We start from the raw sequence: 25,892 nt of genomic DNA, 5'->3' as shown, positions 1-25,892 counted from the left end.
TTCTTTAGAAAAGCTTCCACAGTTTGCAGAGGTACCAGGTACACGTCAGCACCAAACCTCGCTGACCTTTATGTAAATTTTAGAAACAGCACACTGCTCTGTTTCAGGTAGAAAACAGGCCCTGGGGCATCATTCAAAGCTAAACTTTACAAGGCAAAGCTGCGCTCAGGCTGACGTTATCTATAAAATTCAAATGAAAGCTGCTGTTTGTGTGTTAGATGCAAATATCTGCAGCAAATGTAAAACTATGACCTGCTGTTTGCCTGTGTGCACGAGTGTGTGCAGGAGTGTGTGATACAGCAGCGTGCCCGGTGTGTTTCTCTTTACTTGAGCAGTTTGATGTTGCACATGATGAGCTCCTTCCAGTTGACGAAGATCATGGCCACTTCCTTCTCCGTCAGCAGCTCGCTCTCCAGCAGAGGTTTGTGGAAAATCTAAAAACACACACACACATACAGAAATATACATTTTTCACATTTTCTATTTTACTGGAAAATGGGTTTTCTACTTTAAATCAGCTGTTTATTGCTTCCCGAGGATGTTATCTTCTCGTGGGTGTGTCATTTCATACTTGTGTTGAACCATTGCACAAGTTCAACAGAGTTTAACAGTTTTTTAAATATTTTTTTTCTCCATTTTTAATCAATTTTATTTAGAGTATTTTATTTCTTTAAGAACAAAACACCATTTTGTTTTAGGGCTGTATGCAGCTTGTGAGTGTTACTATAATAATCATTGTTTCCTACTCTAGTTTATTTTCAGCACAGAGGAAAAATGAAAAAACATTTCAAGAATCTGTGACGTTAAAAGTTTCCTCTGACCTCTCATCTAATTACTGTTTATGTGCGCCAGAGAAACAACATCCTTCAAAGTAAAGTCTTTCCAGACTAACTGGTGAATATTGTGTGTGTTATGTGGTGTAGTGATTAACGTTTTTCTGTGTATCTGTCGTTTGTACCTCTGTGACGAGCTGCAGGTCGTTGACGTAGTTCTCCTCGGTGACAATCAGCTCGTGGATGTATCCCTGCCTCTTCCTCTCCATGGGACTCAGCATGTCCAGCAGATGGAGGTCAGCACACCCTGAAACACAAACATCACACATGCAGACACACACAGCTGTCAATCAAATATCCTCAGGCATGGAAGGAGTGAAACTGAGAAAAACAAAATGAAAACAAAGCAAGATCCATTTAAACCTGTATTAATACGTTACCAGCAACATACATACCTGAGATAAACAAACAGGCAGTGGAGATAACAGTGGTGAGCTCTGGAGGAGTGTTTGAGTCAAGAGTGTCTTTTTTTTTTTTTTTTATTAAATGTGAGTCTATGTTGTGTAGAGAGATTGTGTTTCTCACTCAGACCTATAAAGGTACAGTGGCTCGGTTTCTTTTCCAAATATAGTGAAGCTTCCTGTTCAGGTTTCTGTTCTGACTGCAGGACAAAGATCTTTAAACACTCAGTCTTTCTGGATATTGTCGAGCATATCTGCACTTAACATTACACTCCATCAACACTGTGATTTAAAGTAAAAATTGAAAAAAAAAAAAACTTGTTATACTCTCAGAGCTGCTGTGGAATCAGTTCATTTCTAAACAACAACATTAAATTAAAATGTGATGAGACTCAGTTGCAGTTATCAGCAGCTTAATGTAAGTCAGTGTGATGGAAACATGTTGTGAGTGTGCGTGTGTGTGTGTGAGTAATGAGGCCAGTCGACTGAAGTCTGTCTCAGAGCGTTTAATCATCAGGACCAGTCAGATTCACTGCTTCATTAAAGTCTCCACCAATAAAACCTCAGGACATGTTTTACTATCAAGGCTACACTAACATTCTGTACATTTCATTCATTTGTTCATTCACTCACTCAAGTGTCCTTTTTATTCCTTTGTATATCCATCTGACTGTTCATGTCCTTAAAATTGCTCATTCATGCTTTATTTTCACTCACTCACTCATTCATTCATGCATTCACTGACACCAAGTGCAGTCTGGTTACATTTGGCTTGGCTGCTAATCCATTCATCCATTCATCAGGGTTGCTATTTATATCCATATGAAGCATCATCCATTACCATTCATTAGGTTAAGCATAGACCATACAGAGCTTTTCTTGTTTCTAAACAAACCAGACTAGACCAGAGCCAAGCTTCAGAGCAGTGTGTGTGTGTTTGTTTGTTTGTTAAAAATGGTTTAAAAAAAACAAAAACAAAAGAAAAAACATAAGCGATAAAAATTTTCCAAACGCAAAGTCTGTGCTGCTTCCACCCGAACCATAACGAGTCCCCAGACGATTTAAACTTAATGCTGACAGGAACACGAATGGCTGCGGGCGGGAACGTTAGCATGTAGTAACAGGCGGAGATACGTGAGCAGCGTGGCTCTGGTTTAGGTGGGTCTTTGTTCTAATCTAAAACACTCGCTCTGACTGTGAGGAGTCCCGACCACCGCTTACCAAACTGACCTGAAAACCAGGGTCGCTTAAAAACTAATGACCCAGTCTGGGCCTCCAGCCTCAGTTTGTTCAACAACAGATGGTCTTTGACTTATCAGCCAATCAGAGAGCTTCACCTCCAATACTGACACACTGAGGAGCCAATGGGATCCAAGCAAGTTAATCATAAAAATCATAATCATAATAATAATAATAATAATGATGATGATAACTCTATTGCTTGTTGTATAAAAAGTTGCGTAGTTCAATAATTGTTTCATTCATCATTTTGTGTTCCTGAAGGTAAACATTAAAATCACAATACTGTCATCTGGATAAACAAAAACAAAACAATACACATCTGATATGGCAACCACTATAATACTAGTCTGCTGCTATGGGAACAAAGAGAAGTATGGTTCTGTTGCTGTGGGAAATGGCAACGATACGCCAGTGGGAGTATGTCACCATGGTAACTAGAAACATAATGTATATATACTGTTTGAAAGTGAGGCTGTGCTGTGTGTTTCTGTCGGTATGTGTGAGTCCATCTGTCTCTGTCGCTCCACACACACTTGGTAAATCAGTAACGCGACATGATAAAGTACGATATTTGAGGTTTTACGTAACGACTTGGTACAGCTCGGTAAAGATATGGTTCTTCTGTTTGGCTGCTTGTTTAGTGGGAACAAACTGATAAAATGCTTAATATGAGGCGCAAGAAAACTGAGGCTGCAAAATCAGACTTGTGAACTGAAAGTAACGGAGCAGGTTTTGATCAACGGCTACAGTTAGGGATGCCTTTTCTCACGTCCCAACACAAAAATCTATTCAGATACAGCATTCAGTCCAAGGAATCTTCAGTCCTGTGCCTCGGTGCTGATGTTTAACATTTCACAGGTTTTCCTTAATATTACACAGGGGTGAAATGATTTTTGAAATGTTCTGATACAGCAGATTTGCAGTGCAGGGGGAAGCCAAAAGCCTAATCAAAATCAGCCTTTTTGCGCATGAAGTTTGGTGACAATGACCAAAAACACTTTCACATGTGGATCACAGTTTGGATAATTTGCTTAAAGGTATAAACCTTTGAGAAAGACGAGCTATTTAAAGGAATAGTTTGATATTTAAGAAAATATTGTTATTCACTTTCTTACTAAGTGAGAGATGAGAAGATACTGCTCCCGTGTGTGCTAAACATGAAGCTGGAGCCAGGAGCTGATTAGCTTAGCTTAGCATAAATACTGAAAGCAGGGGGAGACAGTTCACCTGACTCAATCCAGAGCTGAAAAACACCAAAAAAAAAACCAAACAAACAAAAATACCCACAATCCAACACCTGTAATTCTCACTAATTAAAATGCTGGATTTTGTTACTTTAATCTGTGCATAAACAGAAAAGTAAAAAAAAATAAAATAAATAAAGTTGTGGTATTACGGAGCTTTATATGGGGCTTAAAAAGTGTTTTAGACGTATGTTGGAGCTGTGGAAAGAGCCGGGAAACTCATCACTTCCTGACTCAAGCTTCACACCTCATCTAACTCTCAGCAAGAAAGACAATAAGTCAATTTCCAAAACTATTCATTTAACTGTAATGATCTAAATGAGAAAGTTATTTTTTTTTTAAAATGACAAATCGTTTCACCCCCACGTATTTAGTACCAAATCTGTCAGTGTTTAGCCCTCAACATTGTGACAGCGGCTCATCATCATAGCAACAGACAAAACAATAAACATGTAAACGAACAAAAAAAACAACAACAACAGAATGTAAAACGGATCATTCAAAGTTAATACATATTCAGAATGTTAAACCACTACGGATAAAAATGATTTTAACTGTGTTTGAGTGTGAGAGAAATGTGTGTGTGTGAAATCTGTTCCAGGCTGTGTGCATTCTCCAAACTCTGTACCATATTGTTCTTTGTGTGTGCATGTCATTTGGTTAGCTCGTATGCTAAGCAGTAACAGCATAGCTTTCCATTCTAGCCCTGAGCTACGGGCTGAGTCTCATTCCAGCTGTTCGCTCCCTTCTATGCCTCCTTGCCTCCTTTACTAGCACAGACAGATGGGAGGAGAAACAAGAGGACTCAGTGGAAAACCATAGAGGGGAGCAGCAGTGTGGATTTGAAACTTAGCTTTTAACTGCTGTGGGACGTGTCTCAATACTGCCTCATTTCATCTCCTCTCCTCTCCTTTCCTTCATCTCCTTTTGAGTTGGGGGGGGTGCAGGAAAGAGGAGGGATGAGTCTTTGGTATTGAGGAGAAGAGAGGTGAGGAGAGGTGAAGAGAGCAGAGTAAAAGACTTAAACATTGAGACTTGTCCTCCGGCAGATAGTGGGTCTTTCTGTGAAGCTGTGGGAGGGGAGGGGTTAGTGTGGGAGGAAGGGTGCAGCCAGCGCTTGTGACTGACTGAATGAAGCTGCTGAACCAATGGGAGCAAGGTTAAAAAAAAAAAAGAGGAGGGAGGGCGATGAGCTGAGCTACTGATTCTAATGACAGATTCTTCCATAAAGCCACAAAATGACCCACTATCCACTTTACCACATTAAGATAGGGCTGACTGTGCGTTAGTGTGTGTGTGTGTGGATATGTGTGTGAGTGAGTGTGTTGTGTGTATACAGTCACTGTAATCCAGTCAAAACATGTTCATCAGTCCAATCTGGGAGAGAGGAGCTCAATAATCTCGTCTCCTCTTTTGCTCTCCTTTAATCTCCTCTCCTCCTCTCTCTTCCTTCCCTCCTCATCTAAACGCCTTCCGACTGAAAAGAGAAGGGGAGTGACAGAAGAGGGAGGAGAGGAGAAGATGAAGAGGAGGTGGAGGAGAGGAGGAAAGATTGAGAGGAGTCCTGACTACTGATCTCCCTCCTGTTGAACAGTGCTGTTTGGAGCCAGAGCCTTAGATAAACAGAGTTTGGCCAAGTCCAGTCAGAGCCATGCATAGACAGAGTTCTCGCCACCACTGGGCGTTTTAACGTTACAGTCTGTCTGTCTGTCTCTCTCTCTCTGGCTTCTATTGGTGGAGAGTCGCCATTTCCGGGTCATGTGACCTCTTGGTGCTGTCCCATTGGTTGAGTGGCCTAGTGGGCGTGGCCTAGTGGGTCTCTTTGAGGGCTTTGAGGAGAGGGGGGTTCTGGGTAATGATATGATCCTAGAGAGAGGACGACAACAACAACATCAACAAAAACAACTAAACAAAACAACAACAACAACAACATCCAATCGGGTGCTAGGTGGGTGGAGCGTGCAGCAAGACAGAGAGTGTGGAGGTGTGGTCTAACCTAACATAGAAATAGAGCATCTAGAGCGGGCAGCACATCAGCAAGCGGTGACAGAGCTTGTGTTTGTAGAGATGGTATGTGCTTAATCACTTTCTAAGGGCAGGCAGGCGGCGTATGAAGTGATTCTTTAGACACAACAAATCTTTTTTAATTACATTTATTTAAATCAGGGACCACGAATACATTAATCTAAGAAATAAGGAAAAATGCTTTGTATCAGATTTAGCTACTAGCTAATTTCCATCTGCAGTCCCTGTTAAAGGCGGCTTTGAACTGAAACCAGTTGTTATATTGAACACTGAACTGTTCACCAATGTTCAGAAAGAGGTAACAGTGAACTAGTCACTAATATGAGAAGCGACCCATCAAAGAAACTGCTTAAAATGTGCATCAAATGATGTTTCTTCTAAAATTTAACATCACAGAACGTTTTTTTTGGTCATCCAAATATTTTGTAGCTTGGCTGAAATCAACATCACAATATTTATAAGAATATTTTCCCTCATATTATAGATTACAATATGAAAAATCATGTAGAACTCAGTGACCTGTGTTTCGCATTACATCAAACTCTTCATGCGTGTAGGAGAACTTCATTAACTTATTCTGTTTGTTTTTAATTACAACTGGTTTTCACTAATTCACTTTGTAGAACAATTAGATAATACTGTCATATTATCACAATGTGATTCCACTAAAAGTAAATAAATAATAACACTGAATTATTACCCAGCTTTAAAGTGGTGTGTTCATCATGAGCTCATATGTCCTTGCATCTCTGCATTTGAATATTATATTTAGTGTATTTCTATCACACTATGGCTCAGTTGTGCTATAAATACCCCCGAGTCTGTTGGTCAGCTTTCACTGTTCTGCACAGTACAATCAGCATCTGCTGGTGTCTCAGTGCTCTGCTCTAGAAACTCTAAGTCTATGGTGGATCATGCTGAGGGAACACATGCAGGAAAAGGGGAAACACTTTTACACTAATAAGCGCGCATATATATGTACATATACATATATATATACACACACACACGCATGCACATACACACCATACAAACACACACAAACACCACCCAGAGGTGGTGCATGACTGGGAGGTTATCAAAGAGGCCCAAAGGAGTGTCAAGGTCAAAGGTCAAAGGTCAAACCAACTCAGGGTCAAAGATTGAGAGAGGGACAGCATCTCCACACCTGGCTCTGGGGTGTGTGTGTGTGTGTGTGTGTGTGTGTGTGTGTGTGTGTGTGTGTGTGTGTGTGTGAGGGAGAGAGTGTGTGTTTTATTGTGTAAGTGTGACAGTGTGAATGTTACATTGAGAGTATGTTCATTTTAGTATATCGTGTATGTGTTGCGTGATTCATGTGAGATTATGTGTGTGTGTGTGTGTGTGTGTCTGTGCGCACTCACACTGCGTGCTTGGGTCCGTATCCGTAGTAAGCTTGACGTAGTTGCTGGGAAACAGACCCTCCCTCCCGTTGAGCTCTCCTTTCCACCAATCACAGTCGTCTTTGTTGAGCACTGTGATCACCTGACCCTTCTGGAAGGCCAGCTCATCATCGTTCTGGGCCACGTAGTCGTACATGCCGATCACCTGACACAGAGCTTCAGGGCCAGAGACAGACATGATGGAAAAGACGTTAATATTTCCAGCTTCACGTGACAGTGACATCCTCTCTTAATATCACCTTTATCATCTTTTATTTGTGATCCATAATGTGCGTGTACCTGTGCTGGCAGGGGCCAGTTTAGGAGGCGTGGGCTCTGTGGGCGTTGTCTTGCTGGTGCTGGGACTGAGCAGCTTCACGTAGTTAGCCGGAAACCAACCTATCTGGCGCTTTTTCCCCCGGGCCTGAACCAGCCAGAACACCACAGAATGTTATCAGTCATGATTCACGTCCCTACGTGATGAACCTTTTTCTAACAATAAAAAACAGCCTCATAAATCATTTATGATACATTCTTAGAAGCAAATATAAAATACACCTTAAAATTCAAATGAAACCAGTGTTTAGTATTATTAAGGATAATTTCATGAGGTTACTGGCCTCATGAAGTTTAGGTAGATTATCTTTTATTCCCCCTTTAAATTTCTTTTTACGCACAGTCAACAACAGATGGTCATTTCTTTACTTTAGAGTTTGTGCTGGTGTACCTGGAGCTCACCCTCCCACCAGCCCCCTGGGTTCTTTTTCCTGATGAGGATGAGCTGTCCAGGAGCTAACGTCAGCTGCTCTGCTCCTGTAGCACTGTAGGGGGCGATCACCTGAGCGATCTCTGAAGGTGTAAAGGAGAGGAGGGAGAGGAAGATGCAGTTAGTTCTGCTCCTGTGAAACCTGGTCTTTAACGTGTTGAAACAGAAGTCAGCAACTAGTCAACAAGCTAAGTTGCTTTAATCTTGAAATTCCAAAGGCATAAATGTATGAATTAAATGTAGATTTCAGGTTTGATGAACTGGAACGACCACTGGCTTAGCTGCACATTCATATTTATACATAAAAAGGGCAGAGAGTACAGTGGAGAGCAGAACGTTCACCTGGTTTCTTTCCCAGGCTGCCTGTCTTCCCTGCTGGTCCCAGTGACTAAAAACAGAAATACAGTTTAGAGTAACAATCATTTCAAATATTTCTTTCGCCCTGTTCAAACTTTAAAACACACCTGGTATCCAACCTAATTTCTTCTAAATTAGCCCTTACCTCTGACGCCGAGTCTCGAGGTTTGACGTAATTGGACGGGAAGACTCCAGTCTTCCCTCCGACCATGCCTGTCCACCAGTCCCCTTCTTTCCTGGTCACCATGACGATGTCTCCTTGCTGGAAACTCAGGTCCCCTTGTTCGCTGCTCTCGTAGGTGTACATGGCCACGTACTCTGTACCGATGCACGCAGACAAGTGGACAGAGTCAATGACAATTACCCACCTAACGTTCAAAAACATATACATCTATATGTTTGCATGTGTTACCTTCTCCAGACTCAGAGGGTTTTGTCGGGGAAGGGGAGGGTCGTTTTCCGTTGGGAGGGCTGTCTGATACTCCAGACTCACTAGAAATAGAGAAAAATAATATTTAAACTGGTCACTGAACCCTGAAGCAACTGAAGATTAATACACCTGATCTGACCTGATGCAACATTCAAACCTACCTAGTGTTTTTGCTGCGTACTGTGGCACCAGCAGGGGCCGTCATGGTGGCGGAGATGAGCTTGACGTAACTTTTGGGGAACCATCCTCTCTGTCCAGTCTGCAGTTCACCTAACCACCACATGTCCTGCTGCTCCAACACTGTTATAATCTATATTAACAACAACAATAATGATAACATTAGTTATATTCAGCACAAAAAATTGCACATTTAACAGAATTTAACAAAAACACACAATTAAAACAGAAGAGAGGTGGGAGAGTGCTAGTCTACCTCGTTTTTGTTGAAGTTGAGGTGGTTTTCCTTCTTTGCTCTCCAGGGATACAAGGCCTGAGCCTGAAGACCCTCGACCTTCTCCCCCTGACAAACAGAATTACAGACAAAGTTCAGTTCAGAAGCTCACGTAGACACAGAGCAGCAACTGATCACCGCTACCAAAAACAAGCTGCGTCAGCATCTAAATCCAAACTGCAGACCCAATTTGATAAACATTTATGTCCATGAGTTTAAAGGCCAAAGAGAGCTGTTACCTGTCCCAGTACAGGTGAAGGAGAGGAGCCTGTTGTCATGGTAGCAGGTGTGAAAGCGGAGCGTTGCCGTAGCTGTGCCGAGGGAACACTGAGTGATGGATTCTGACTGGTCGAAGAGGTCGGCCATGCGTCCCATCCTTCGCTGTCTGATTGGCTGGCTGTGTTTGACGGCCAACTGGAAATGTATGCCCACATGACACATATACATTAGTAGTACTGCAGGTTGAAAATTAAGTGTGTTTAATGTTTTTGACGGTCAGCAGTACATCTCTGATCACATCCAGGTCAGGGTGAGAGGGCAGTGAAACACCTCTCAGCCTGGTATCAGGCTACTCTTTAAATGTACCACTGAAGCCAAATGAACCCCGAGTGATAATACTGAGCAGGACTCACGTGGTGCTGAAGTCGGCCCAGTTACTATTGGCGGAGGATGTGGAGGAAGAAGTGTGTCCAGGTGCTGGAGGAGGCGTGGTAATTGGCTGCTTGGCAGAAGAGGGTGTGTCAGAGGCTGAGGCGCGCAGGCTGATTGGTGCCTCGCTGTCAGGTATCCGTTCTGCATAATTGGCTGGGAACCAACCAGTCCTCCCCCTCAGCTCTCCTCCCAGCCAGCCAGGTTCACCCGTTTGGGACTCATCCACCTGTCAGAGCAGAGTGGCGGGATTAAGATAAAGTAGAAGCAGATAAGCAGACACAGGAACAACAATTCACAGAGATGTGTGCGCTCAGATTCATAGTAGAAAAGAGCAGCAGTGTAAACAATAATGTCCACAACAGGAGCCACTGTTCAGAGCCGAATTCCAGGAAGCAGAATGACCAAGTTAGTAGATGATCAAGTGGAAGAAATAACATAAACTGGATAAGTCGAAATCTGTAACTGTTAATGTTGTGCCCTGGTTCTGGGGCTGTCTTGTTTCATGTCAACAAGGCTTGTATAATGAACAGGGACCCTTTCAATTACCTGTGTACTACTATAAATGAGCTCATGATAAAAATTTGTGTCTGTCCCCGTCACTAAAATTAAGAAATATGTTTCCTTTTTTTCCATTTCTGTCAGTCCATCATGTTGCTGTCCATTACATTTTTATTGTTATATTTTCCTTGACAGGCCTACAGCAAACACTTTTGTGTTGGACTACTGCTGGATTCTTTGTAAAGTAAACCTCAGCTTACTCCATCCATGTCGAGACACACCACACTGCAAAGCTGCCTTTATTTACTCAGAGAAGTCAGACTGTGAAGGTTTGTATTTCTTTGGCTCATCAAGTTTACATTAACAACACGTACAGGTCTGATTAGAATGACTTGGTTAAATAAAAAAAAAGCCAAACACATTCATCCACTGGCAAATGAATGTACATGAAGATGACATGAGATGACAGTAAAAAGTTCAAATGAGTGCTGGCTTATGATTGGTGGAGGCACAACACTGGGCAGGGGGCAAGAACTTACCCATTCCCCCTTCACCTTCAGTTTGCACAGCAGAGGAGAGAGGAAACAGTTAATACACACACCACACAGTCATACACACACACACACATATACACACACACACACACACTGCACAGAAGACACAAACAGAGAGGACAGAATCAAAGAGAAAAAGACACATACACACACACAGGAGGCTTTAATACAAACACACAAGAGAGGCAAAAAACATCTGATCACACACAGATTACTGTATGTATGTAGGTCCATCAGTGTCCATCAGCAGGTGAACGTATTAAAGGTAAGATCACTGTACACAAAACTCCCTTTGTTAAACCATCATAGTGGAAACTGCACACACTCAAAGTCTGCATCATTATCAGCCCATGTTTTTGTAGCAGGGTGGATGCCTGAAGGATGCACCTCTACAGATTCTACATTTGTGAGTATACTACATACCATGATTACATCTCCGGGAGCAATACTGATCTCATCATGGCTGCGAGCATCAAACGGATATAGAGCCCTGTAGTAGACCACCTTCACTGCCTGCTGCTGCTGCTGCTGCTGGTCGAAGCCACTGGTTGTTGCTTTCTGGTCAAACAGACTGGGTCCTGGAGCCTTCTCCACTGGAAACAAACAGGGAAACAGATATTAGAACAGGGTTTCTGCAAGGTTAACTGAGTTCAGTTTAACACTTTCAAAAATCTTTGTCACATTTCTTTCAGTACTTACCAGCAGCATATAAAAACAACACACCCAGGGCCCAGACAAACAGCCTAAAATGAATCACCTCATGTCTACACCCTAACAGCCGTAACACACCTGCTGAAGCCCAGGGGTCTGCCGGCTGGCTGAACAGCTTGTTCAGTTTATCTTGCATGTCCTTCTTGCCTCTTCCGTCATCCTCCTTCTCTTCTATCGATCCTGCTCCCTTCCTGCCCTCTTCTTCTTCATCCATCCCTCTCCTCTTCCTCTCTTCCTCTTCCTGAGTCACTCTGTTCAGCCAGGCGTCAGGTGCAGAGACCGAGGCCGGGCTAGGGGCTTTAGGGGCGGAGCTTCCCGCTTCATCCCTCCAGGCCGCACCTTCCTCTGATGACAACCTGCAGCATGACAGGCAAAGATAAACTTAAAATACAAACAAAACTTTTCATGACATATACTGAAAAACAATTCTATTTTAATATTATAGCTTGGATAAAATTCAAGACTCAGAAATGATCAATTGTATTTCAGTCCTACCTGCTCTCCTGCAGCTCAGCAGACTTTCTCTCACTTGGAGTGTGTATGTGAGAGTGTGTGTGTGTCAGTGTGTGTGTGTCTCCCTCCAGCTCCTTCTGTTTCTGCCTCTGCTGCCGGCTGTGGATCTCCCGCAGCTCCTGCAAAGTATCATGGGATACAGGAAGGAACAGCGGTGAGGAGGAAGTGGGGTCAGTGGGGCTGGTTGCTACGGGTTACCATCGACAACAAACAAGAACAACAGCAGCAGCAGCAGCAAGTACGGATTAGTCAGGTGATCCAGGCAAGCTCCGCCCCTTCACTGAGGTGACGACACGCCCCTGCTGGTAGCCATGGCAAATACCTGAATGCTAAATATTTGTAGATACGGGTGGCGAAGTGCTCATTGCTTTTGAAGTCAAAACCGATGCTTTGCAGCAGATGACACTTTATCCAATAAACCAGTTCTGAAGTGCACTGACCAGTGCAAGAGATAAACAGAGGTAATTTCTGTCTCCTCTGTACACGACATCTAACACATCTGTCCACACTGGAGGAGGGAGTCATCTGTTTCTTCTCTCCTTTTTTTCTCATTAAAGAGATTTTTGAGAGTTTCTCTAAGATTGGGGGATTGTGAAGTCCTTGGAGGCAAATTTGTGATTTAGGCTATATAATAAATTGATCTGATTTAACAGAAAATTAGCTAGAAACCGTCCTTTATGTATTGAGAAACCAGTTTCACATTTCTCTGACTGTAACAAAAAAAATGTACACATGCCACTTCACCTACCACTCATTACACAACCGCCTGCAGTTGGTTAACACAATTGCTACCTGTGGTATGAACGAACACAAAAATATTTCTGTCACTTTAGTTGTTTAGATTCTTCTCTATCATACATCACCTGTTTCCTCCCCCTCTTTTTCCTGTGTGACGTCCAGCCACAGTCAGTGCACTGGCTTTTAACAGCACTTTCAAAGCTTGTGAGAACCCGCCTAGTGTTTATTCTGCTTTTTGTCTAGTGCCATCCAGCAATAGAGGATCTCAGTGCGATCCCAACAAAATGGATGATGTGTGCTAATCACATCTGACAGGTAGAGGATATAATTGTTTCTTCATCTTGGCATGTTTAGCAGACTAAAGTGAACCTAACCATCAACTCTGGAGAATGTTAAAAATGACATCATATATATTTCTTCAAGTGGGAGGAGGACATCACTGGAAGGGGGTCTCATTACTACTGGAGGGCTCCACAGTGGTGGGGCAGAGCTTGCACCAGGCACAGTATGTTTGAGGGAGGGGTTAGAAGTAAACAAACAAAAAAAAAAGTGGTGGTGGGAGGGAAAGGATGCGGTGGGGGAGGGGGGCAGTTCTGTGAAGTCATGACAACCAGCTGTGCCATTAAAACACACTGTTACTATAACAACACAAGGCAGCTGTCGTGTTTCAGCCAAACACCCAACGTGAGGAAACCTTCAGAAAACAAGCAAACCAATCAGAGAGAAGAGACTGACGGAGTAAAACTACAACTCTGGAGAGACGGAGAACTCCAAATCACCTGAAACAGGAAGTGGGGGACTTAAGAGACGACACAGCATGCGGAGCACACACTCCTGCACACACGCAGTAGACACAAACGCACACTCACCCAAATTAAGTTTACTGGCCTATTAGCCTAGTAAACATCTAACAGCTTCTACATGTCTGGCTGAAACATCCTCTGGTAGCACACAGGCAGCAGCATTACAGTACAGTGTGGTAATCTGGTGAGGTGGCCTAGTATAGCACCAGCATAAAGTCACCCCATCTAGTTACACCTACTGACCTAGCATGACTGCTAGCTTAGCACCACAACTGCATACAGCATTAACTATGAAAGCACTGTTAGCCAGCTGGCTAAGTAGCGAGCTAACACCAGCCTGGCAAAGAAAAGATGGGGCGCAGAAGAGGACAGAGGGGATTATTATTATTTAAAAAAAAAAAAAAAAATCAGGGACAGGGCAGAGTAGGGATAAGAAGAGGTCAAAAAAGGAAGAAAAGGAGGAGAAAGTATAGAAGAGGTGATTTGAGAAAAGAGACGAAAGAAAGGATGAAGAGTCACTGATGGAAGAACAGGAAAGAAAGATACAAGAGGTGAAGAGAACAGAAAATAATGAGATAGATAGAGGGACGGGGCAGGTAGGCTGGGTTGTTGTGTGAACCTTTATAACGTAGTCTAGCCGAGCCAGACACACCCTGACGGCTGACACACACTCCTGTAGCTGTCCCTGCTCCTGGCACTGAAACATACATTTACATATACACATACACATACACAGTGTCAACCATTCTATAGACACAGACACACACTCACAGACAGTTAAGGTCAGTGATGTTTTACTGGGTAAGTTTACTTGTTAAATGTTGATCGTGTGCGTTCAACTGTAATTTCGTGTTGGTTTAACATTTGTAAAACATCCAGAGGTTACCTCGTAGGTGGAAATTTGCTTTCCCAGTTTATTTCAAACTGCGGGATGAATATTTTAATCCCTGATGCAAGTGTGATGATTTTCTTCAGTTGAGATTAAACAAATAAAAGCGAGAGCTCAGTAAGGCCTTGAGTCATCGTAGGAGAGGCTCTCGTGACTCACTGTGATGAGTAATGTGCTGTTGTGTAGCCGGTGTTACAGCCAAGTTGTCAGCTTACAACAGATTCTTTAACTGACCTATCCACACTGCATAGTAGATAACAGCTTGGAACCCAAAATGTTTTGTAGATGTATTTTGAGTGTTTTTAAGTATTTACTACAGAGTGAGTAATGAGGCTGATACACTCTGTCCATGTTTACTCAGTTTCTGGCTACAGACTCCTGGTACATGTGCTTAGCTTTTACATCCATGTAAAATAAATCTGGTGAATTAATATCTCTGAAGGTACAAAAGAAGATTTCTCCTTTCCTTTCTTTGGAGTTCTCAATCTTGTTCTTGTTTTCAAATTTGCACTGGATTAGTGTGTATTAAGTACTGCGTGCCTCCTCAACAGAGGTGTTACAGAATCTGACCTGTGAGATTAGAGAAAACAGTACAACCAGAATCAGTAGTGCCTGAGTATCTGTAGTCACAGCATTCACAGCTTGACAGTTACAGTCAAGCCTCAACTGGTCTCACTCCATTTAGCTACCTGGCAGTGGCAGCACAGTGCAATACACGTGTTAAGCAGGAATGTCTGCACAAACCAGGTATTTTAAAAGTTTGGTTTGTTGGTGTTAAAGATGGCAAAGCCTTCTAAAAGGACTAAAGTACTTGCTTGCAGGTTAGTGGTCTGACAAGAGGGTGAAGAGTAACCCTTTCTCTGATGTTTTGCCAAATCAGACCGTGCAGGTCTAATGCAAATGCAAAACCTGCTCTGTGGGCCCAGTTTGCAGGTTTGGTCATCACAGATTTTGATATTTTATGTTACAAATTGCATCCCAGCTGCAGTACCACCCCAGTCCAGCAGTGGCAGTGTGCTCTACCTGTCTCCCTCTCTGTTCCTCCTGAAGCTGGCGTCGCAGGGCTTCTATCCTGGCACAGTGGTTGGCATAGAACTCACACAGAGACTGGCATGGGCAAGGGAGCAAAAGGCCAGTGTAGGAGATAAATAAAAGAGTAGAAAATATAGAAGGAAGGGTTTATTATGTGGATCAAACAAAGAATATAATAGGGAGAAAATGAAGGCAAGAGGTCAAGAAACGCAGGTCAAAAAAGCAGGAATGAAACACAGAGGAGGACAGTGAGTGGAAGCAGAATAAAGGCAGGAGGAGCATTGAAGGGTCCCAGTGGGAACAGAGGACAGAGGAGGCACAGCAGTGTGACAAGAAAAGATTTTGGGGAAAGGAAGTGGTTCAGAAAGGAAGGCGGAGGGCAGCATAGTCAAACATAATTCACATCTCAGTGGTCTATGCCTGTTTTGCAAAGAATTATACCACTGGATCATGGCTGCACCTTGCTCTGCATAAAACTGGCATCCAACACTGCTGGTCTTGTTTGCTCTCGGAGGCTTTGCACGACTTTCCCAAATAGCCGTGTCATGTTATCTACACTGAATAAAACTCAGAAGCAACCTCATTAGATTAGCCATTAGAAAATCAATTTATTGTGGTCTGTGCTGTCTCTGCTTTCCTCTCCTTCATCCCTTTTTCTTCCCATCCTCCTCACTGGAACAAACCAGAGAACTAATCCTCCTCTCTTTGACCTGACTCTGTGTTCTGGAGATGTTAGAAGAAATTAAGAAAAAACAAAGCAGGGACTATGAAACATTAACAGGCTACTGTGTTCCAACCCTAAGAAATAAAATTACAACAATCCCTCCATCTTCCTCTCTCCACAGTAAATTGTTGGTGAAGCAGCTGACTGGAACCACTCACAGCTAGCTCCCTCCAGAAACACAGCAATCAACATTAATACACACAATAACACATCGCCATGAAGACAAACACACATATACTAGTTAGATATCTGTAATATCAAACCTTTAACACATCAGTTAACATGAACACTGTGACTATATTAAACTAGTTTGAGGATGAGGTTATGAGGGATGGGACAGGACATGATTTAAAGCTACAGTCACAACACAAATCCAGCGTTTTGAACATGGACAATGCTTCATTTAGCAAAACAATTATTGGCTTAGCAAGCTAGGAGAACAGACATTTTAAAGAATCTTTTTAAGTTTTACTAAATTTATTAGCACATGAGCACTAGTACATTTTCATGTTACGTTTTGAATGAGGTGTTATCATGGATTTTGTTTTACTTTAGTGCTGGAAGTTCAATTTAAATATCTTTCAAAGCCATTAAGGCTTTTACAACAAGCATAACACTTCAGGCCTCTTCAACAGATGTGGAGTGGAGTGGAAGAGTGTAATGTGTTTTTAACACAGGAGTTAATCTATGAAAACTTGGAAGGAAAAAAATGAATACCTTCTGACATTTGTGAAAACTTGTAGTAGCTACAATAACTGTGATCAATCAAAGTTATTTCATATTTCATCGGTCAGTTTATTATGGCAAATTACATTATTATTATTTGACCATGTACTTAGCTGGTCTTTCCCGCCTGGCCTATATTAATGTCTTGGTTTTTTACCTTCAGCTGGGTGTTGAAAGCATCTATTTCCAGCAGTTTGGCCCTCGTCTCTCTCTCCACAGCATCCAGCTGCTCTCTGAGCTGCTGTCTGCTGGTCTCCTTCTGCTCCACAGCCTTCTGCAGGGACGACAGACTGTCACCTAAATACACAGACACACACACACACAGGGTGATATAAGGTCAGGTTAATGAGTCACAGATAGAGCACAATCTCTGAAATCATGGCAGGAATAAGCATAGTATGTGATGTACAGAACATGTGAGTGTGTGTTCAGTGTTTGTAGTACTCACGGTGCAGACTGTTCTGTTGAACCTGTTTCAACTGGTCATTGAGACTCTGTTTATCAGGAATCAGCCTCCCAAGCCACTGCTGGGAGTCCTGAACAGTAAAGTCAAGAAAAACTATATTATTTTCTTCTAAATTCTCGATTTTTGTACCACATGAACTAGAAATTAATCTGAGACCACTTTGTCCAATTTGTATTGTGTTGTGCTGATGACTCAACATTTGCTTTGCGTACCTGTAGCTGCTGTTGTAGCAGGGTGATTTCAGCAATGCGTGTTTCTCTGGTCTGATTGGTCTGCTCCACCTCTCTCCGCTGAGCCGACAGACGAAACCGAACATCCTTCAGTTTGCCCTCCAGCTGGGTCTTCTTATCATTCTGGAGAATGGGAGAGAGAAAAGAAAAGGAATATACTTTTACGTTTCAGCAGCTGTATTTAGTGACAGAAGGAATTAGTCATCAGCTGTTCTGTTCTGTCTGCTGCCACTAGCTTTTGGTTTTTCTTTAAAGAAACTTTCAATCCCATCAATGTCACACAAATCGACATGGCCTCTGTCAGCCTGAGGAGTCATTGATTACCAGCGCCTCCAGTTCAAACTCCAGCGTCTTCTTCCTGGCTTTGAGCAGCACTATGCTCTCCTGCTCTCGGTTTCTTTGCGTCAGAAGCTCCTGCCGACGTTGACGCTCCCACTCCAGCTGGCGCTGGCGCTCCAATTCGCGCTTAGCAGCCTGGACAGATGGAATACACACACACACAACAAAATTCTGTTTATTTCCACAACGTACTGCAGTTCAAAGAACTGCGAGATCAGATATTACATCACATCACATTATATTCCTATATTACACACTTACGTATTACACAACAAGCCATCTGCTTCACAAGTGTAAATTATACTCTTACTGTAAGAGTGGAGATGTAAAGAGGGCGGGGTGAGAGGTGAAACTGCGACAGATGTACTTACAGGTCTGCAGCAGCTGAACGTCAACTCAACCATCACTCTTCAATTAAAATGCAGATACTTGGTAATGATTTCCTCTTCTCCTCACTGCCTCTGTTCTTACCTCTCTTCTCTCTATCTCTTTGCGTCTCTCTTCCTCTCTTTGCCTCTCCAGCTCTCTCTGTTTCTCCAGCTGTTTTTCCAGTTCCTGTTGTCGCCTCCTCTCCTGCTCTAGACGTTCACGCTCCTGAAATACAAACATACACAACTGAGCCGACTGAACAAAGTGATCCACGACTCCAGTCTACTGATACATTTTAAAGCCATGAGATCGTGGTTGGTACAGTGACAGCAATGAGACCACGATCGCAGCAGAAATTTTATGGCCTTATTAACAAGCAATAAAGAAAAGGAATAAACCATGATCAATTCAAATTTTGAATGCACACATGAGGAACCATTATAGTCAATATAGTCAACCTTTCTCTCCTGTTCCTCTCTCTCCAGCGCAGCCAGTCTCTCCTGTTCTTTCCTCTGCTGTTCCTGCAGAGCCTGACGTCTCTTCTCCAACTCCAGATTTCCTCGCTCAAAGTTCTCCCTCTTCTTATCCTCAAACGTCACTGTTTAGAAACAAAGGGCATTAATACAAAGAACGTAAAACACGATGCGGCGTATAAAAGATGTGAATTCATAATACAGAGCAAAAGTCGGCTGAAAAAGTGTTGGTCTCTTTACAGAAACAGTGGAATGAAAAACAGTGGAATGAAAAATAACAATCATCACAAAAATTATTTTTAGGTTGAACAAGAGTATTAGTTGCTGTTGTTGAAGCATCTCTGTTCATCATAAATCACAGATTAGGGTCTTCATGCTAACATTACTTATTAATGAAGAAGTCTGAGACACGATCTTGTCCCAGTTTGAACAGTAACATGATGGTGACCAGTTCTAATGTTGGCGACGACCAAACCTGGTAGTTTCTTTTCTTGGCTGCTCTCAGTCTCCTCTTCCATCTCCTCCTGGACGCTCTTCTGGTCCGACTGAACACTGTCGCTTCGCACACGCCTGTAACACACAGACAAACACAGTGTGAACAATGCAAACCATCAAGACCTGCTTGGTTGATACCGTCACTTGTTTGGGGGACCCACTGTATTACTTCAATTTCTGTTAAAAATAACCAGTGCAAAACAAACACTAACATTCAAAAATATTATTATTCATCGTGTTTCTTTGTAAAACATGAAAAGGTAAAAGTATATCTAACACCCAGCTCTCAGTTAACTGGTTCACGTGGTATTTGGTCACAGTACCTGAATGTGGGTGGGAGGTATTCTGGGGGTAACACTGGGGGAAGCGGTAACCCTGACATAGCCATATCGATGAGGTGCATGGCCAAGATAAACTCCTCAGCCGTTAGCTTTCCATCCTGGTCAATATCTGATAGACTCCTACAGGAGAAAAAGATTGATCAAATTCCCACTGAAGCTCTAATGTCTTTGAAGTAAGTCTCCTGCTTTGATAAAGGTTAAATGATTGAATTTCAGGTGATTGTGTATTGTTGTACTGACCATATCGTGGCCAACTGGCTCTGAGGAAGACTAGACTGCATCAGGATAGTGCGAGCCTGGGGACCTGGAACATGTGCACACACACACACAAACACATTTAAATGTTGTAGCTAATATGAAAGGCAAATTACCACAAATGATGATATCTTTGTGTGTTTTTGCGTGTGTGTACCTGTGAGGTGTCCACTCATCATCTTGTCATGGGAGTTGAAAAGCTGTCTGTACTTCAGCCTGGAGGACTGAGGAACGGCCCAATCAGGGGGGGGCTGACTACTGGGACAAGAGACAGAGAGAAAAAACAAACAACAGAGTGCAGTGATATAACTTACAGCAGAAAGAGATGCAATAAAAAGTCACACCCAAAAATTCCCACAGAGCAACGCAAAAGGAAAAGTAAAGCGTGCTGTAGTGTTGCACAATCAAACCGGTCGAAAGCTTTTTCAGTTGTTTAAGTTTACAGCCTTGAGTTATATTAACTTGATACAAAAATGCCAAGAGGCAAATTCAGTAAGTTCTAGGAGAAACACATGTTAACCATGACCAAGCTAGAAGTTGTATGAAAAAGATGTGACAATGTTTTACTTTAAATTTTCTCATTTTATTAGAATGTTATCGGGGCAAAGTGGTGATAACATTTTGGGTTACTTGGCCTACCTAGTAGTGTCAAAGGATGAACCCTTCTGTAACTTGGTACTTGAGCGATTAAACGAAGACGACTTGTTGGCAGATGAAGCTGAGGGAGACAGAAAAGAGCACAGTTTTATCTGCAGTCAAATACTCCACTTCTTCACTTAACTTCAAACAGTGTTAACTTTTTTTTCAAGCATCTGGCTCACAGCAAGATTTGCTGTCTCCTCTAAAAAGCTCCAACTTAAGTTAAACACAGTGACATGTTACTTAGATGAGTAAAGCATTCATACAGATATATCCATCACCTGTCTACAACGTAAATATGAATGTGTACATTGAGTGTAAATGGGAGCTTAAAACTGAGACCTTTGCCAACACACACGACTGCAACAGATGCAACACAAACACTTCAGCACTCTCCTCCCCACTCCTGTTATGTTACCTGGGTGGGAGAAGCCCGAGATAGGCTGCATCATGCCTGTGGGAGGAGCTCCGTTGGCAATGGGCTGAGGGAGGGGGGGTGGGGCAGATGAGACCAGTGGGGGAGACACCCCAACAGGGAGAGGGGGAAGAGGGAGAGGGGGCACGCCTGGCAGGGGAGCTGTGATGGGAGCCGGGATGGGAGCCATGGGGGGCATGCCTGAAGATAAACAGATGTACATGATCATCAGACACAGACTTTGCACATATTATCTGTTGAAAGCTGCATGAGGCATTAGAGAAAGACGTGAGCGGAAACTACAATCAATATTTCTTTACTGCCTTATTTGACTTTATATGTTTCTAGCAGTAAATGGGTACGAGAGCCACAGTGCAAGCCTGAGAGAAAGGACCATTATTACTTTATACTGGCATCACAACTTTACTGATCAGCACTGAAGGTGCAATAAGCAAGAGGTAGAGCTGAAGCAGAGAGCAAACTGTATGACCTCTGGAAAAGAACATGTGGATCATCCTTCAAATACATCTGCAGTGTTTTACCAGTACACAAAGTTTCACCCCTGTCAGATTGCATCTGTTATGACATTAAACTGTGTACCGTGTTTCTTCTGTACACTGTGTGATTCTGTGTGTGTCTTACCAAAGCCCGTCTGTGGAGGTAAAGGCAGCGGGGGTTGTTTCATACTAGGAGGAAGCGAAGGGGGCAGAGGGTGACCCTGGAGTTTCAGTTTGATGAGTTTCATGGCAATGGAGAACTCGTGGATGTCCATACGGCCATCACTGTTCATGTCAGCCAGAGCCCTGCAGGAACGCAGAGAACAAATGACTCCAGCAGCGTTCAGAAAGAAATGATGCACTGCTGGACAGAAACTGGAACCACCTCAAGAACCATCAAACTCTGGTATGCATTTTTTAAAATAATGAAATGAGTGAATTGGCTATTTAATATTTGTTAGCCTGTGAGCTAGTAGCCACTTCCTGGCTATGTGACTCACCAGATCTGGGCCAGGATGGGAGGGGGCAGGCCTGATTGAAGGAAGAAGTTCTTGGCCTGGTCACCTGACAGACAAACAGAAACAGGATATGAGCACAGACCAGCACAGATCTAAAAAGAAAGGTCACTTCAGACCATGGCTGAATCCAAATGTCCGGATTTCATCACACCAGCAGACTTCCGAGGAATACGTCTGTTTAGTCAGCAAGTACCGAGGGCTGTCCAAATCCACAATTCGTGAAGTCCACAGGGGGCTTCAAGCAGACTGTGGACTTCCAGAGAGCCCGCTTACTGCAGGTGTGGTGTATAGATGAGGGGGAGGGAGAGGGAGACCGTTACCTGTGATGTAGCCCCCTGCAGTTGGAGAGAGGCTGTGAAACTGCTGATCATGTTTGGCTCTCTCATCCACTGAGATCAGAAACACATCTGGACCTACCACACCCACAAAAAAGAAAAAAAAACAGACACACACACACACAATTAGAGATTAGATACCAAAACCAAAGTCAGAGAAGTGAGACACAAGAAGAAGCGTTTCAGTTCCTGTTAGAGGTTTCCTTTTAAGTAACACTTGATAAAGCGTGTCACAAGAAAATTAGGATGAATGGATGAGGGACTGACAGTCAGAGCCTGTTGCCTTTCCTTAGAAAGTCAGTGTGAATCATTAACATGGGAATTTAATACATTTATCACGTGCTGACACAGACTATTTTGATTAGTCACGTCATCTAAAACGTAGACAACAATTTAATCAAAACACTCGTGGACGGGTGTTAACCAGTGTCTCACTATCATCTCAACTGTCACAATATAAAAAATCTTGACAATTCAGTGTTTTTCGGTCTGACAGTCAGTGGATCCCAGGAGCCAGTACAACACTGACTCCAGTCAGTTTGACTGGTCTGTCAAGTTACCTCTTTGCTCCCCAAATTGCCCAGTTTCCACTCTGTTCCATGTTTCTAGACTAAATTAATTAGATGTCAGATCAGAGTTAGTTAGGAGCCTAGCTAATCGGAGTAGTGGTTCCCTTTTAGTTCCAACTGACAGATGCATCCTGTACCATTTACTGGCAAACTTACACATTTAGTGAATCATGCTGACTCATTTTTGAAATGCAAGGATAATTACTGCTGACAGAAACCTTCCCCTTTCTCCTTCTGTTAACCATTGTGGGAAAAAATGCTTCCTCAGTTGTCTTTACATATACACCCGGAATTCAGGGTGTATATGTTCTTAAATGTTCTTAAAGAGAGAACACAGAAAAAAATCACATAAAAACAGCTGTGGCAATGAGCCTTTTCACTCTAATTCATATTTTGTGGATACAGTTACTTTCCAATTTGTCCAATATATTGATAAAATGAATAATCCATTTTAAGACCAGATGTTCTGTGGAGGTTATGCCTTCATTTACAACTTCAGCCTTGGTTGTTTCTCTTTCCCTAAGTACAGCAGATGTTTTGAGTGGTAAGTTCTCATTCAGCAGACAGACATATTACACAACATGCTCTTACAGTTACAAATATGTTTAGCGTGGATGTTAAAACGGTTATGGAAAACCAGAGTGGATTTAGGGGACGCTATGGTTTGTCTTCTAATGGACTTGTGGAGTATTACGGTGTATTCATGGAGCAATGTGCTGTCATGTTGCTCAAACTACTCACAACCCTGAGTGAAAAATATAAACATTAACTTCCATTATGGATCTCTTTCATGTCAGTCATGCACACACATACTGACCTGTGAATGTGGTGGGGAACTGTGCCATGGTTCACTCAGTCGTCTGCAGCTACACAACACCTGGAACACATTTAGAAAAACAGAAGAAGAGTTTGTCTGATCAATATCATCCCACCTCACTGAGTATTTACCTGCTCAATGATCCAGTAACATAACAAAAGAAATGTAGTAATGTAACCACTTCACCTTAACATTTCACTGGTGAACCACAGAAATGTTTTTATAGTGAAGGAGCTTGCTTTTGTCAGCAAGGTTGGAAATCCAACCAGATCCTTGACAGCGCATTAAAAAGACCAAATAATGGCTGGTCACCTGCCAGAGGTGCTGATACAGTAGACAAACTGTGTCAGAGGAAATGATTTTCCAGCACGAGTCTGGAGTTAATTTTCCACTCTGCTGTCCTTCAATGCTGAAGTTGTGAATTTCTTTTTGGTCTCCAGCCCAGTGAGGATTATGGTATGCTAGGTTTGTTTTGATGCAGTGATTTATGCACAAAGACACAAAGCAAATACACACCATGGTTCTCAATAAGGTACGTACAGTTGTATGTTTTTACATCCCACATCTTGATTTAGTCAATATATAAGGGAAATGAATGAAGAAATCTGCATCAATCTGCTGCTGTCATCCAGTATTCAGACTAGTGCCAGTCAACAGGAGACTGGACGGTGTGCCAGTCATGCTTGTGCATGTCAACAGGGCAGCAAACCTTTATTTATGCAGGGCAGGTCGCCTGAGCATACTTGCTTGTTTTCAAAACCACTCTGCCTCACACTCACTCATTTACACACATTCTCACTTGGGAGCCGACCACAGTGAACACCAGTTCTCTACTGTTGGTCTGTGAAAAGCTCAAATGGAGTCTTTTTAAAGTGAGCATTTCTTACAGGCGATACAAACAGTAAAGTTACAACCTAAAAGACACCAAAAACAGGAAAATGGTGTTTTTAAGATGATGGACTTGTCTTGGACAGAAGACCCATCACCCTTGAAAGTTGCTACAAACTCAGCAATCTAACTAGAGTAACAAAAACACTCTGATGGGTGCTGATGGGACACATCTTACCCCTGTTAAAGGGTCAGTTCACCCAAATCACAAACAGCCCATTCCCCCTGGGCCTTTGTAGTACTGTGGACATTTTCATTGAGACTATTTCTTCAGCTGAAAATTGTCCTTGGCCTACTGAAGGGTGTAATAGAAAAAGAGTGTGTGAGTGTGTGTGTGTCCCATTATCATCAGAGTGGGAGGACAAAGTAACCAGCTTAACTAGGTCAGAGGAACAAAGCCCACCCTACGCAAACACACACAAGCACACATTTTCACGGCTGCCACTGAGAGAATATTGAAGCAGCTGAGCAACTACAGTAGATTTTCCACCAAGTGAAACTAAACTAGTAATGAGAGAGATTAAACTGCTTGTCATCTATGTTAAAGCATATTAATTTAGTCACAATATGATCTGAACAGACTGCAGAAAAAATTCCCCAGATCATAAGGATTTATGGGAGATGCTCAACAGCTGGTCATAGTTGGAAAGCTTGGCTTCATTTTTTGTTAAATTTTATTTTAGCATGTGCTCTAAACCTGAATGAACACAAAGGAGGTGCACTGCAGCACAGAACATAGTGTTATTCTCAGGTGAAGTTACAGGAATTGCAACAAAAAGTACTTCTACTTTTCCTGCTGCCAAAATCTAGACAGAGGCAGGTTGCCAAAACTTTGATCCACAACTCAAAAACCGTGAATCAAAGTGGCTTTTGTTCGTGAGCATCAGTTTACCACCATGCCTCAGGCCAAAGCAAACTAACAGCAAGAAAGGTCAAACCCTTTGTGAAACCTGTAAAAATGCAGAATCGGCCAGAAAAAGTTTTAGCATTAGAAGATATTCTGAATCCATGACATTAACCTTTAAAAGAAGATGAAATGGATACATGAATAGGTCTGTATTGCAACCATAATGCATCTGTTTCCTCTGTTGTCAATGCTCTGTTCTCCCTGTGTACATGTATTATATCTGTGGGATTAGTCTGTATAATTAGAGCATTGCGATGTAACTGGAGTGTTGGTCTGTTATCAAGGCTTGTGGCAGATGCCTGTTTAAGCCCTTCACATAAACACACACACACACACACACACACACACACA

At 42.5% G+C, this 25,892-nt stretch overlaps 1 protein-coding gene and 1 long non-coding RNA gene across 4 annotated transcripts in view; one reads left to right on the top strand and one right to left on the bottom strand.

The window, feature by feature from the left end:
* The window catches only part of itsn1 (intersectin 1 (SH3 domain protein)), a 37,745-nt gene that overhangs the window by 7,305 nt on the left and 4,548 nt on the right, over window positions 1-25,892 (bottom strand). Inside the window, exons 2-33 of one of the 2 annotated variants that reach the window (XM_041049288.1) lie at window positions 23,747-23,806; window positions 22,346-22,438; window positions 22,008-22,071; window positions 21,653-21,813; window positions 21,014-21,211; window positions 20,596-20,674; window positions 20,114-20,214; window positions 19,942-20,005; window positions 19,684-19,821; window positions 19,341-19,435; window positions 18,851-18,990; window positions 18,495-18,617; window positions 18,009-18,158; window positions 17,667-17,807; window positions 17,437-17,524; window positions 17,146-17,285; window positions 15,530-15,613; window positions 12,059-12,195; window positions 11,642-11,919; window positions 11,276-11,445; window positions 9,782-10,026; window positions 9,389-9,563; window positions 9,132-9,218; window positions 8,860-9,008; window positions 8,681-8,760; window positions 8,414-8,586; window positions 8,254-8,299; window positions 7,873-7,994; window positions 7,446-7,569; window positions 7,128-7,322; window positions 959-1,080; window positions 328-434 (exon numbers count right to left, since the gene is read on the bottom strand). In XM_041049288.1, the coding sequence (XP_040905222.1) occupies window positions 328-434; window positions 959-1,080; window positions 7,128-7,322; window positions 7,446-7,569; window positions 7,873-7,994; window positions 8,254-8,299; window positions 8,414-8,586; window positions 8,681-8,760; window positions 8,860-9,008; window positions 9,132-9,218; window positions 9,389-9,563; window positions 9,782-10,026; window positions 11,276-11,445; window positions 11,642-11,919; window positions 12,059-12,195; window positions 15,530-15,613; window positions 17,146-17,285; window positions 17,437-17,524; window positions 17,667-17,807; window positions 18,009-18,158; window positions 18,495-18,617; window positions 18,851-18,990; window positions 19,341-19,435; window positions 19,684-19,821; window positions 19,942-20,005; window positions 20,114-20,214; window positions 20,596-20,674; window positions 21,014-21,211; window positions 21,653-21,813; window positions 22,008-22,071; window positions 22,346-22,438; window positions 23,747-23,774 (4,097 nt within the window). In that variant the 5' untranslated portion in view covers window positions 23,775-23,806. The remainder of the gene's footprint in view (window positions 1-327; window positions 435-958; window positions 1,081-7,127; window positions 7,323-7,445; window positions 7,570-7,872; window positions 7,995-8,253; window positions 8,300-8,413; window positions 8,587-8,680; window positions 8,761-8,859; window positions 9,009-9,131; window positions 9,219-9,388; window positions 9,564-9,781; window positions 10,027-11,275; window positions 11,446-11,641; window positions 11,920-12,058; window positions 12,196-15,529; window positions 15,614-17,145; window positions 17,286-17,436; window positions 17,525-17,666; window positions 17,808-18,008; window positions 18,159-18,494; window positions 18,618-18,850; window positions 18,991-19,340; window positions 19,436-19,683; window positions 19,822-19,941; window positions 20,006-20,113; window positions 20,215-20,595; window positions 20,675-21,013; window positions 21,212-21,652; window positions 21,814-22,007; window positions 22,072-22,345; window positions 22,439-23,746; window positions 23,807-25,892) is intronic. The other variant, XM_041049287.1, reaches the window with a different exon arrangement.
* LOC121189323 lies at window positions 332-11,341 on the top strand. 2 transcript variants are annotated; one of them, XR_005894868.1, is made up of 4 exons: window positions 332-421; window positions 977-1,069; window positions 10,494-10,627; window positions 11,215-11,341. It is a non-coding gene; the product is annotated as an uncharacterized LOC121189323 (long non-coding RNA). The 2 variants fall into 2 exon arrangements; XR_005894867.1 differs by lacking the exon at window positions 11,215-11,341 and having other exon boundaries at window positions 10,494-10,994.

Source organism: Toxotes jaculatrix, chromosome 11 (assembly GCF_017976425.1).
Source record: "Toxotes jaculatrix isolate fToxJac2 chromosome 11, fToxJac2.pri, whole genome shotgun sequence".
Lineage (NCBI taxonomy): Eukaryota > Metazoa > Chordata > Actinopteri > Toxotidae > Toxotes > Toxotes jaculatrix.
This window is presented reverse-complemented; position numbering and strand designations above follow the sequence as displayed.